Source organism: Neltuma alba, unplaced genomic scaffold (genome assembly GCF_004799145.2).
Source record: "Neltuma alba isolate B1F8T4 unplaced genomic scaffold, ASM479914v2 tig00004432_pilon, whole genome shotgun sequence".
Lineage (NCBI taxonomy): Eukaryota > Viridiplantae > Streptophyta > Magnoliopsida > Fabales > Fabaceae > Neltuma > Neltuma alba.
The window spans coordinates 296,984-311,239 of NW_021633704.1; the positions used below are offsets into that span (position 1 = coordinate 296,984).

At 33.8% G+C, this 14,256-nt stretch overlaps 1 protein-coding gene across 1 annotated transcript; it reads left to right on the plus strand.

Moving 5' to 3' along the window:
• Window positions 1–4,568: 4,568 nt before the first annotated feature.
• LOC114744702 (external alternative NAD(P)H-ubiquinone oxidoreductase B2, mitochondrial) lies at window positions 4,569–9,400 on the plus strand. The gene is made up of 10 exons (XM_028932871.1): window positions 4,569–4,835; window positions 5,443–5,722; window positions 6,035–6,241; window positions 6,495–6,745; window positions 6,939–7,161; window positions 7,285–7,389; window positions 7,685–7,957; window positions 8,147–8,268; window positions 8,356–8,475; window positions 8,566–9,400. The coding sequence occupies exons 1-10, from the start codon at window positions 4,747–4,749 to the stop codon at window positions 8,651–8,653; spliced, it is 1,758 nt and encodes a 585-aa protein (XP_028788704.1). The 5' UTR covers window positions 4,569–4,746; the 3' UTR covers window positions 8,654–9,400.
• Window positions 9,401–14,256: the final 4,856 nt, after the last annotated feature.

Sequence of the window (14,256 nt, forward strand, 5' to 3'; positions counted from 1 at the left end):
ACAAGTCCTATAAGTTGTTATTTTTTATTCTGAAACTTTTCATTATAGATTACTTAGATTATTATTGGGATTTTTTAATAATTTTTTTTTAGACCTGATTGTAATTCTTCTTTTAAATTTATTTAAAAGGAGAATTATAATCATGTTTCAAGGAAGGGATTTAATTACCTTAAAATTTATTAGCAAGTAAAGAGTAAGTAATGATAACTGATGAGTTTCTGAGTGGAGAATCACAAAATTTCAAATTGATCACTTGTTATTAAAACTTCTTCGTAATTGAATTTTTTTTTTTAAGATCTCTTGGTAATTTTCCCTTCAATAAATGCTAGTTATCACATGAAAACAGAAAAATAATCACTTGCATGGAAATTCCTTAGCATTTTTGGACTCATAAGCGGAAGGAAGTTTTATATGCCCAAACAAGTCGGTAATTCAGCATTATTAAAGGTATTTGAGGGAATATAGAAGGCGTAAATATCAATTGGTGGTAAGATGAGATGTGAGTACGGCGAATAGTTCAAATGTAATACTCCTCTGGTCCTTAATATAGGACCCATTTAACTAATTTGATTAGATTAAGGAAGTTAGGAAGTTAGTTAATTATAAAATTGTGACATGTTTTTCCTAAAATACCATAATCTCTTTCTTAATACTCCCTCTATCTTCTACTTGATTATGGTTGATAGAGTATCCATAGGGTAATTTAGAGAAAATTGATAAATATGATAAATGGGTCTTATATTTAGGACCAATCAACTCAACAATTGGGTCCTATATTAAGGACCGGAGGAGTATAATATATGTGAAAAACGAGGAATCAGAGGGGAAGCGTAGACCGTTGAAGGCATTCAAAATCAAAGGTGGTAAGGTAAGGAAGAATAATATCAGTAATATGACGCTTAATATAAAATTTAATTAACTAATTTAAATAGAATAAAGTTAATAACATATTTTTTTTAAAAATATCTTAAATATATTTTTTAATTTTCTCATTTTTTTCTTATTTGATTATTATTAGAAGAATATTAATAAGATTAATTTAAAAAAATTAATAAACATGTAAAATATGTTATATATATTTTTTAATTAGTTGAAAGAGAGGATGAGCAATATGCTAATGACGCCAGGATGGTCGGGAACAGCCTGTGTCTTGTCCAGTTTTAGATCTCAACAAACAAATAAATAAACAAACTATTTTTATTTTTTTGAAAAGGGGCTAATGGCAGCGTTATTCTAGAAGCTTAGAGGAAGTTAGGACGAAAGCTGACTGTGGACAATTCTTTCTCCAATTTTATGGCAGCCGCTTTCGTCATTCCTTAGGTCATTCTCAGCCGTTCGATCGCATCCCCGCATCTCACCCCCTTTCCTCCTCCATTCACCATTGCCTTTTTTATATTCCTTGCTGTTCTCCTGTTTTTGGGAGAATTTCAGTTATAAACCCTTGTCATTATCATTGGCTTTTCTAAAATCAACACCGAACAATCCGAACAATCCTGCAACACACAACATTGACAATATGTTTTGAGGAATATTTTTCATTAAATAAATGAAGGGCATTGTGGTTATTGCCCGTCAAAGTTTAATTTTATTTTTGAGCTTGTAGCATATTCTCAGAATCGTTTGATCCTCATCTTAAACAAACTAGTTGTAGCCATTTTTAACTGAAATCCTCTTTTTTTTTTCAATGGTTTTTTTTTTGAAAGCCTTTCCTAAATATATTACTACCTTCAGTTCTAAATATAAGAGCTAGTTATAGTATCACACGACATATAGTCAAATAAATAGATAAATACTCCTCCGGTCCTTAATATAGGACCCAATTCTTGAGTTAGTTTTGGTCCTAAATATAAGACCCATTTCTCATATTTATCAATTTTCTCTAAATTACCCCTATGGATACTCCATCAACCATAATCAAATAAAAGAGGGAGATGAGCTATTAAGAAAGATGATTATGGTATTTTAGAAAAAATGTGTCATTTTTCTTATAATTAACTAACGTATCTAACTTCCTTAATCTAATCAAATTAGTTAAATGAGTCTTATATTAAGGACCGGAGGAGTAGTATGCCAAATATCTCGCCAAATTTGACTCATGAAAGATGCATTATTTATTAGTGACCCTTGTTAGAAGAATCTAGTCATGTACTAGTATTTTTCAACAATATTTTAAAAGAGAGTAGTTAGTCTATATTTGCAATAAAGAATACTAACTGTGCATGCAAAATAAAAGGCATTATTACCCCAAACCCCAAAAATTAAAGTTGAAGTAATGGCAAAAAAAAAATTAAAGTTGAAATATTATTATTATTTTGAAAAAACCCGCATGGCCACTGCCACCCAAAATAAAGAAGCGGCAATTGGTTGAACGAGAAATCGGAAAGTACAAGGTGGCGGTGCAGGACAGCTCATGCGAATTGCGTGTAAGACCTTGTGAAAAGCAACAACACACCACCCCTCACCAGTCACCACCCAATTTTTTCCCTTCATTTCAATTCTGTTTATTCTTATCAACATTAATCTCATTTTTAGCGGTTTGATTGTATTTTAATTTTGTTCTTCGCAATTTTAAATAGTTAGTTTTGATCCTATAGTTTTATTCTTCCGGTCCTTAATATAAGACTAAATTGTTGAATTGGTTTTGATCATAAATATAATATTCATTTTTCATATTTATCAATTTTCTCTAAATTATTCCTATGGATACTCCTTCAACCATAATTAAGTAGAAGAGGAAAATGGGTATTAAGAAAGATGATTATGATATTTTAGAAAAAACGTGTTACATTTCTTATAATTAACTAACTTATCTAATTTTCTTAATCTAATCAAATTAACTAAATAGGTCTTATATTAAAAACTGAAAGAGTATAATTTTCTGGCTCGAGTTTAACGAAGAATTAATCTTTTAACGAGCTTTTCGATTTATAATTATGGAGAATAAAATAATAATATAATTAAAATATAAAAATTAATAATGATATTTACTTTTATTATCGGTGGTGGTAACCAGCAATTTGGTTTGAAACCTGTGTCATGGGCCCTCTGAACAATCAGATCTGGGAGTGACCAATCGAACGCAGTCTCAGGGTCAAGGTCAGGGTCAGGAGGGGCAGCCGAAAGTACAGCGAAGCGAGGGTGGCCCCACCGTTATGACGTGTCCAATTCTTAACCGCTAACTGCTGACATATTCCGAAGAACCGCACCAATAGACCATTTTTAATAATACTCTTTATAAGAGGTGTTTGGATAGAAACCAAATCATAGTTTTAAAAGTGTTTTTACTACGAAGCAGATATGTGGAGGAGTTTGTCTCGTTTTACAGAAAAATACTTTTAGGAAGTATATTTGGCAATTGCCAAACACCCTGTAAGTCATTCTCCCCAGGCTTTATGGCATTATACCGATAGTAATATTAACGTGACAAATGTTTTTTTTTTTTTAATGTTGGATTGAATTTTTGCAAATGGGGTAAGACAGATTGAATAATAAGGGTAGATTAATCATTTAATTTGATTTCACCCTTCTATTTCCCTTTCTATGCCACCAAATTTAGTTTAGAAAGTGTTTAGGTATAAACAAAACTATAATTACAAAAGTATTTTTACGGTATACGAAGTAAATATATGGAAGAATTTGTATTGATTTTGTGAAAAAGTGCTTTTAAAAAGTATTTCTGGAGTTTTTCAAACCCCTAGATTGTATTACTTATAACTTATGAATAATATAAAAAATCTTACATGTTTTTATGTCATACTCCTATTAATATTGATGTATCAAAATTATATTTCATATTTCATATTTCATAATATGAAATTTCATATTTCAAAAGTGATGTTTTTTGTATTTTATAATCCTTGTCAAATTTTAGATTCCAAGAACACGCTAAATTAAGAATAGTATTTATAATTCAAGACATTTTTAGAAAATATTCCTTCGGTCCTAAATATAAAACACTATAAAATAAGTCTTATATTAACTTTGATCCTTAATATAAGACCCTGTTTAACTTTTATTTTGGTCCTAAATATAAGATCCCAACCCACTTTGTCTCTTATATTTATATATTTTTTGTTCCAAAGTAACCTTTCTAACAATGATAGTTTTAGTCAATACATTTGATTATCAAGGATATTTTAGAAAAAACAACATTTATTTAGGATAAATAACTAATTCAAATTATTTTCTTAATCTCCTCAAATTAGTCAAATGACTCTTATAATTAGAACCGGAGGTAATATTTAGAGTAGGAGGAATAGCAAATTGTAAATTAAATTTTTTGGTCAACAAAATTAAATTTATTAGATTTTTTGCCAAATAATATGAAAGGCAATGTAATAAATTAAAGTGTTCCGGCTGGTCAAAAAACAAAAAATTAAAGTATTCCAAAGCAAAGAGACTTGGAATGAAGGCGTTCCTCTCTGGACACGTGAAGCACTTTTCTTGGCCGCCAAGTCAAAAAAGGGCAATCACATAACAGTTGTTCACACCTCACCTTCGCACCGTCATTCCCGATGTTTCTCTCTCCTACCTTTCCGGATTCTCTTTGACTCCCCCTCTCTTTCTCTCTCTTCCGCCTCTATTTCTGCTGCCTTCCCACGCCAACCTCCCATAAACCCTCTAACCTCTTCTTTTTCTCTCCCTCTCACAATACTTTCTCGTCCCTTTTCCCTCCATTTTCTCTCTGTTTTCTCTCCCACATTATTGGACTCAGATCTCTTCTACATATCACCATTTCACCACACAATGCGGGGCTTCACTATCTTTCAACGAGTCTCTAAATCTTTCCATGAATCCTCCTCCCTCTCCAAGCTTCTTGTGCTCTTCACCGTAAGGTATCGTCATTATTTATATGACTGTATTATACGATTTGATCTTCAGAACTCTTCCTCTCCGGTCTCATTTTAGTATAGTATGTGCTTTCTATTTCTCTCTTACTTTTCTCTTTAAAAGACTTTCATCAGTTGTGTTCTTACATTCCCGCCGCCTCGGTTTCTTCTTCATGGATGCCATTGCTATTTCAACAACCTTCTGGCAACATATATTAATTTTAACAATTAACTATTGCTTGCTTCAATATGTATGTTAGAATAGAATGGTAAATCTTCAAACCTTTTTTCCCGGTAGGTTTTCTTTGCAATTAATTAATCGATGAACTATATATAATTTCCATAAGCTCTATTCAGGGTGCATCGGTTTTAAGACTAAGGTTTAAAGTCAAGTGATTAAGAACCGATCAAATATTTTGGCTGTTCTAATATCTTGTAGGCCTTTAGAAGAACACATCACATATGGCAATTCCACAGGACAAGCTAATGTCCAAATTCAATTTGAACTATTGGTGTCTAATACCCATGTTTGGTTTAATTTCAAAAGTGGATGCTTCATTATTCATTGGCATTTGTGAGGTTTATATGAACACGAACGATTTGTTTGGTGCAGTGGCGGGACAGGGGCCCTTGTGGCATATGCAGAGGCAAATCGAAGCAATGGCGCATACATTGGTTCATCAGAAACAGTTCCGGAAAAGAAAAAGGTGGTGGTGCTGGGAACCGGCTGGGCAGGCACGAGTTTCCTTAGGAACCTTGACAACCCTAGATACGAGGTTCTGGTGGTCTCGCCTCGCAACTATTTTGCTTTCACTCCTCTGTTGCCCAGCGTCACTAGCGGTACTATCGAAGCGCGCAGCATTGTCGAACCTATTCGCAATATTTTTAGGAAGGTATCGAAAAATGCACCATATAGTTCTTCTGCTTCGTTCAAAAACAGAGACTCAAACATAGTTTTATATTTATCTCAGCACTTTCCAACATTCTGGGGTCACCGTCCAATGAGAACTTCTTTTTTTTTGGGGGGGGGGTGTTGGTAGAATGACTTCCCCTATAATAATTAAGTAAATGTTACTTCAATTCATGCGTTCAAACTTAACCGGGACAGCCACATATAGGAATATGATTAATGGCACATCCTGATCAATGTCGATGCCGCATTCTCGCTTATTTTATTTTTCTTTCTGTTTTTCTTTTCGGAGCAGAAAAAAATGAACATTGAATATGGCGAAGCCGAGTGTATGAAGATTGATGCAGAAAACAGGAAAATTTACTGCCGCTCCAATATAAACAACAATTTGAACGGGAAAGAAGAATTTGTCGTGGACTATGATTACCTAATCATAGCCGTGGGAGCTAACGTCAACACATTTAACACTCCAGGGGTTGAGGAGCATTGCCATTTCTTAAAGGTAACTTCCACTTATGTTTTCCCCTTTTTCCCCCCCTTTTTTGCCAGAAGCTTAGTATCATATCCGTACAATCTTAAGTACCCTAGAGGAATTGACTTTATTTTTAAAATGTTGAGAATAATAAGATATGCCAGCTCCTCTTAAGCCAAACTCTTTTGATTCATCATGTTCGTTTTTTCACTACGTTATGATGCCCGCGCACTTATGCATGATTTTGTTTTATTGATACTCTTGCCGCCATGATCATGTTCAGGAAGTAGAAGATGCCCAGAAGATTAGAAGAACAGTTATTGATTGCTTTGAGAGAGCAAGTTTGCCAAATGTAAGTGATGAAGAGAAGAAGAGGATTCTTCATTTTGCAATAGTTGGAGGTGGCCCAACCGGGGTGGAGTTCGCAGCCTCCCTTCATGACTTTGTCAATGAGGATTTGGTCAAGTTATATCCTGGGATAAAAGATTTAGTTAAGATCACGCTTCTGGAGGCTGGCGATCATATTCTGAGCATGTAAGTCTCTGAATCTCTGGTCGTGAAAGTGGATCAGAGTTTATAAGTTAAATAATTCTGATATGTCAAATATGAGTGTTTGATACACTCTAGAGACATGCATGGCTATATTCTGAAATCTCCGTGCCTCATTCGTGATCAATATACCCATGAAACTTGATATATTATTATATTTTTATGCTCTGTTTTGCAGGTTTGACAAGAGAATCACTGCATTTGCTGAAGACAAGTTCAAGAGAGATGGCATTGATGTGAAAACAGGATCCATGGTTGTGAAGGTGTCGGAAAAGGAAATTTCTACCAAGGAACTGAAAAATGGAGGAGGGATTACTACAATTCCATATGGAATGGCTGTGTGGTCAACTGGTGTGGGCACTCGTCCATTTATCAAAGATTTCATGAAGCAAATTAACCAGGTGTGCCTTCAGGAAATCTGACACCAATACATCCTTTTTGCCATTTTTGCTTTCTATCTGTTATTCAGTCTACAAATATGAATACGTGTACTGCTAGCTAAAACATTGTTCATTTGATAATAGGCTAGCAGGCGTGCCCTGGCTACCGATGAATGGTTGAGAGTTGAAGGGTGTGACAATGTTTATGCTCTTGGTGATTGTGCTACCATAAACCAGCGAAAAGTCATGGTACCTAATTGCTCATGTTACTCTCTACCTGGCTGATATTTTTGAAGTTTCTTTGTTCTGTGTTTCTGTAAAGACAAACACATGGCACAATCAGTAGACTTGGTCTACATGACGTATAAAAATCAAATCATTATAAATAAGCATATGTGTCGAGATAAAGTCTTACTGAAACACAAACTCGTTTACTGATAATCTGGAGTAACTGTTTCGTTTGATGCTTATTAAGCTATATATTTCAATTTAAATGATCTCCCTTTTCACGCTAATTACAAAGGCGTGTGTTTTGTGGTTTTAGGAGGATATTGCCGCGATTTTTAAGAAGGCAGATAAAGATAACTCAGGAACGCTTACAGTGAAAGAATTTCAAGAGGTGATTGACGATATCTGTGAAAGGTATCCTCAGGTGGAATTATATCTGAAGAGCAAGCAGATGCGCAGCATTGTTGATCTGTTGAAGGAAGCTAAGGGAGATGTTAAAAAAGAATCAACTGAACTGAACATCGAAGACTTCAAAGCAGCATTGTCCAAAGTGGATTCTCAGATGAAATTTCTTCCGGCTACAGCACAGGTTCTTGTCTTGTCATAATTTTATTCAAGAAGAATTAAAACTGTGACGCGAAGTGGTAAATTAATATCAATATATCATGACAACAAGCATAGAAACAAGCTTTTAGCTCTACTCTTTTGTGTTACTTGTGCGTGGCATTTTCTTTTGACAATATCATTTATCTGATGCGTTTCTGCGTAAATATATCAGGTTGCGTCTCAGCAGGGCGCATACCTAGCCAAGTGTTTTGACCGCATGGAGGAGTGCGAAAAGAATCCGGAGGGTCCTTTAAGGTTCAGGGGAGAAGGTCGCCACCGCTTCAAACCCTTTAGGTATATCTTTTACACCGTCTTCTTTGGTACAATATTCGAAAATTGCTGCAGAATAAATATAATGAGATTATTGCTTCGTGTGTGAAGGTACAAGCATTTTGGACAATTTGCTCCACTGGGAGGAGAGCAGACAGCAGCACAGCTTCCTGGGGATTGGGTATCAATTGGCCACAGTTCGCAATGGTTATGGTATTCTGTCTATGCGAGGTAACCTTCGTCTCTCCTTTGCTTATTTCTGTGCAGTTCAAGGCATTCTTTCACCAAGTTATGAAGCTTAATTCAATCATCTTTGAGCAGCAAGCAAGTGAGCTGGCGTACAAGGGCCTTAGTGGTGTCAGACTGGGCAAGACGCTTTGTCTACGGTAGGGACTCGAGTCGCATCTGAGGGAGCTTTGCATTGCTAACATTGCAGAGCTGAGCCTTATCTTGAATTTTGAAACAAGAAATTTCTAGTTCGAATAAACAACGCAAATCAGACTCTTTCTGACGGCTGAGTCTTCAGCAGCCACTGCCAATTTTGAGTCCCCTACTGGTTCTTTGGTTCTTTTTCTGATTAAATTGCATTTTGGAGATGATACTTAGGCAGAGTTCGATCTTACATTAAATTGCATTTTGGAGATGACACTTAGGTAGAGTTCGATCATACACCGTGTCATTGAATTCTTTCATGGCCCCATTTTTCCGAATTCTTCTCGGGGTAATCATTGAATTTGAGGATCAATCCTCTGTTTTTATTTTTCAAAAGCAAGTTTATTTTGTTGGAATGGTCATACTAGGCTTTAGTGTGTCTTGTGATAAGCAGGACATGGGCCAACGAAGTTTATTGGCGAAGAATAAATTCAAACAAAAGTTTGTTTGGGCACCCCAAATAGCATTAGCTCCTTTTCGTCTGGAAGATACAAGTATGACGGATTGCGTACGGGGATACCTTCTTTTCAAATCTAGCCTGTCTGAGAGGAATCAAGGTGGAAAAGGGGAAATAGTATGTTAATAGCCCAACCTCAAAAGAAAAAGCGTCATGAATGATGACAGAAATTCTATTGTAGGCGCTTGTATTCAGCAAGGCCGGAATATGGTTTGTACTTCACCTATGTAGGCTTTCAGTCAAAGCTCAGCATTTTCTTTTTTCTTTTCCCCTCTCTTTTCCCCCACTTTTCCCCTCCCTTACTTTATGTCTTATTGAGCAAAGGCATGCATGCATCACGGGATTAAAACACGAACGACGATCCACAGAGCAGAGTCACTAAAAATGTTTTTGAAAGACAAGAATGGAAACCATTCTGTAGCAAATAAATTGAGGACTGGTTTGCGAAAATGTGGATGGGGGTTGCCTTTGTGTGGAACTGGGGACTAGGATTGTGCTCCACAGTATGACGCACAATGCAATCTGCGGCTTTTGAAATATGATAAAGCATTATTTATCGCCGGACCATCATGAAGATGAGAACCCAAAGCTGGAAGCCCAGCAAAGCCCTCAGAATCCAATGCAAGTGGTTGGGTCAAAGGCAATCATGGCTTCACAAAAAGTCTCATCAAATCAATTCCAGGAAGGGTTCCTATTTGTTAATTCGGTAGCCTCCCATATTGTTTGTAGGGCATGCCAAGGGCCTTAACCCGAGGATAACTATGAAAAATTATGAAACTTAACAATAAATAAAAAGAAATTGAGTTCTTGGAAAAGCCTGTAAAATTAAGTTAGGTTTGAACTTTGAAGTACATGTGGTGAGAGGCTTTAATAAATGGCTGGCAAAGAAAGTGAGTATGACTAAATGCACCAACAATGACATTTGAACAGCCGGTGGTGCAATCAATGCAACTAAACTAAGAAACGGACCCCCCGCGAAAACGATCTCAACATGTTGCTAGTGCTTGCAGGAGGATGAAAGGAGCTGATTCTTTAGTATTTTGAAGATGGCTAATTGTGGGATACGAAGAACATGGGGTTTCTAAGCTTTAGGGAACACAGGGATGGGGGGTCCATGAAATGAAATCTGAGGCTGTTTTCATTTGCATTTGCATTATTAATCTTTGTGGCCCATCCTCCATGTTAGCCCCCCCCTTTCTTCTTATCTTATGTACCAAACTAAGGAACTGATTACTTTTAAGCCTCTCTCTCTCTCCACTCCTTCATATGTCATCTACCGACCTCTTACCAACTTGTTTTACCTTCTCTGTATTCTCAACTCATATATACCATTCAATTCTACTCCCTAATTCTTTCTTTGACTTCACATCACAATAAGACATCATCTAATGACCCTTAATTAACTCATCAATCATGTGCTTACTTATCAGTCATTTTACATGCCAATGAAAATTAGTCCGACGAGTAAGAAAAGGACATATTTCATACCCCACATTTGCCTTGAGTATAAGAATTTTATTAGTAAATAACATATAGACACCTTTTGAGTCATAGGACTTACGTTGTAACTTTGATGAACTGTTCTTATGAAAGAAAAGGGCTGGAGGCCATTAATGGAGGTGAAATGGGGGTGAAAGCACTAAAATGTAGGGTCTAGTGAGAGAAACAGAAAGAGATATAAAGAATGGTGATGTTGAAGCAGAGCATGATTAGAGAAAGTGTGTAGAAGTTGAGAGAAGGCTGGGGGAAGAAGCATGTGTTTTCTTGAACCTAACCCCCAAACAATTCAATGAGGCCCCCACTTTAACAGATAGACTCTCATATGCCTCCACCATCCTCCATCAATCCCCGCCCCACTTCATACATTTCAAAAGGAACGTCTCTTGTTCCATAACTTCCTAGCTAGGATGAGTGGAGTGGAGAAATCTTGTTTGACCTTAGCCAAATTATGAGATTCTATTTTCGTTGTTATTAGGTTGTGTTTGATACATAGAAAAAGGAATTTGGAGGGGAAAAGCCCTGAGGAAAAATGATTTCAAAATGTCTATATATATACTACATCTAGTTTTAATTATAAGATCTTCTTTATAGTCTATAAATGAGGTCTTATAAATAGGACCAGAGGAAGTATATACGTATGGAGAGATTTGGGGAGAAAAATAAGATTTTCATGATTGCCCATTCTTTTACATTTTTTGAGTTCTTCCTCTTTATATCTATTTTCTTTTATTATATTTAAAAATTATTCACATTTTATTTTTTTTATCTTAAAACAATATTTTTATTAAATAATTGTTTTAAAATGTAATAATATGAAAATACATATTAACCAAATAACTTGATTTTAAATTATTTGATGATGCTAATGTTTGTATAATTTTCCTATTGTAATATTTAATTTGATTTTGTTTCAAATATGATATATTTTGATAAGGATATTTTAGTCATCTAAATATTTGTTCTTTTTTTCCTTCTATTTTTTAATCATTTATCCAAATAAGAAGGATGATAATATTTTCTCTCCAATTTTTTTAATTTTCTCTCTCCTCATTTTTTTCACTTACGAGTAAGTTTTCCTAAATAAAAATGAGGAAGAGGCCATTTCACCGTAAGCATGTCAACATTCTAAACTTAGTCCACCACAAAAAATTCTAGAAAATAAAATACTCCTCAAGTCCTAAATACAAGACCCTTATATTAGTGTGTATAAAAATCTTATATTTAAGACCGGAAGAGTAACTAAATAAGTACTCCTCCAATCCTTAATATAAAATTTAATTAATTAAATTGAATAGATTAAAAATGTTAATTGAATTAATTAATATAATTTTTTAATATTCTAAGTACCTTTCTTAATTCTCTCGTTTCTTCTCCTACTTGGCTACTTCATTGTTGTTTGGAAATATTAATAGGGTAAATTGTAAAAAAAAATGATAAACATATGAAATAGGTCTTATACACAGGATCAATATTAACCCCTCAATTATGTCCTATATTAAAGTAAAGACAGAGGAGTAATAAATCTATACTTGCAATTTACTTTATTACAAGACATTAATATTGATTAATGTGATTGTGACATTAATAGGAGAAGGAGCTAGGCTCACAATGACTTGAGCACAGGTCATGCGCATGTGGAACACACTTCTGAGAGAATTATACACACACACACACACAAAACCTACCCTAAACTATGGTGAAAAAAAAAACCTACCCTAAACTGATTTGGATAATTTAGAATCTAATGTGGCTTACCAAATTAAGTTAAGTGTTTTACCAAACATATCATAATTGCTTAACAAAAAACTCCATCCATCTAAATAAGTATTATATAGATTATATTTATTTTAAGTATTTTAATTTTAAGTATTATATAGGTTATATTTATTTTAAATATTTTAATTTAAAATTATCCCTTGTGAGTCTACTTTGCTTCAAAAATTTTAAAGGAAATTGTTTTGGTTTCCCACCGAAAATGAGTGGGAAGGGTAAAACTACAATAACTCAGTCACATCTATGGATAATGATGCCTTCCCTAATCACATCTCCATGATTTTGACGTACACATTACAATTCGTGGGTTTTTTTTTCCTTTTTATTAAATTCAGCTTTCTCTGGAGCAACACATGATATATTGTACCTTCAACAATATTAATAAAAAAGAAAAAAAGAAAACAACTGAAGTGTGCTGTTAAAAGGACTCATCAAAATCTCCAAAATGCAAGTGTGGTAAATTTAGCAAAATGAAACCTCACCGAAAATCATGCTAAAATCTAGCTTTTCTTCTTTATAAAAATGGGAGGCTTTGATTGCTTCTCAATCATGACACTATATAAACTATATGTGTGCGTATACTCTCTTGTTGATTTTTATAAAAAAAATAATTTCTTTCTTATTAGTATTTCTAAATATAAAAATAAATTTTTTTATCCAAAATTTTAAACTAGTCTTTTCATTATGCTACTTATTATCTTTCTGTAATAAATTTTCATTCAATATTTTTTCATGTACTCTTTTTAAAAACAAGAATATAATAAAAAATATGTATATATTTTACATATTTATTATTTTTAACTAAATTTAACTAATATTGTTAATCGCATGATTTTTAGAGTTATTTTTTATAATGAGGTATGGAGGAATACTATTTATTTTAATCCCAAAAAATGGGAGCTTATATATATATATATATATATGATAATTCTCTCTGTTTTTTTGAGGGGAAAAAGGTTTTATTTACTGTTGAATGATGAGCAATTGATCAAGTGGCATATCTTTGACCATTATTCTAAGAGGGAAATAGGATTGAATTTGGTGAAAACATCGAGTGCGTCGCAATCTTCAAAGCAGCAGGTTTCGTAATTCATGGACACCCCAATTAATAAATTAAACCCGTCAACATCATCATTACCACTTCAGAGTACTCCAAACCAAATTCCTAAAATAAATTCACCTATCCCTGTTCACATAGCAACTAATAATCTAGAGAAATACATTAATTAATGGATTTTAACCCCAACATAATACAAAAATATCTTCCCCCATTTGCCATCTCTAATATTATTATATAAAAAACCCTCAAGGCCAATGCCAAAAATGTTAACCCATTCAATAAAAATAAATAACACTAACAAACATTTCTAGAAACATAATTCTATGTACTTCTTTCAGTCCACAATATAAGTCATTTTAACCAATTCATTAATATAAAAAAAGTAGTAGCTAATTTTTTAAATTGAAAATTTTCCCAACTTTGTCACCATCCACATTAAATGAGTTTGTGAAGGAGAGACAAAAATACAAAAGGTTATATTTAAGCTTAATTACACAGATAAAATTAATAAATAAGTATTAATTACTCTTTAAGTGGCTTTTGAGATCAAACCATTAAGATAGAGTATGTAAAATCAAAATGGAAGAATTCAGTTAAAAAAACCACGGACCAAAAATAAGATTTAGTTAAAGGAAAACTTACCATAAAATGCAACACAATAAGATCCATGATTTAATAAAAGTTCACTCATTACCTAGATGTAATAAAACAAACATGTCCTTTTTTTAAAGGCCTCAATTTTTTTTTGCCAACTTTTAAAGGCCTCAATTAACCAAATAATATGTCACAA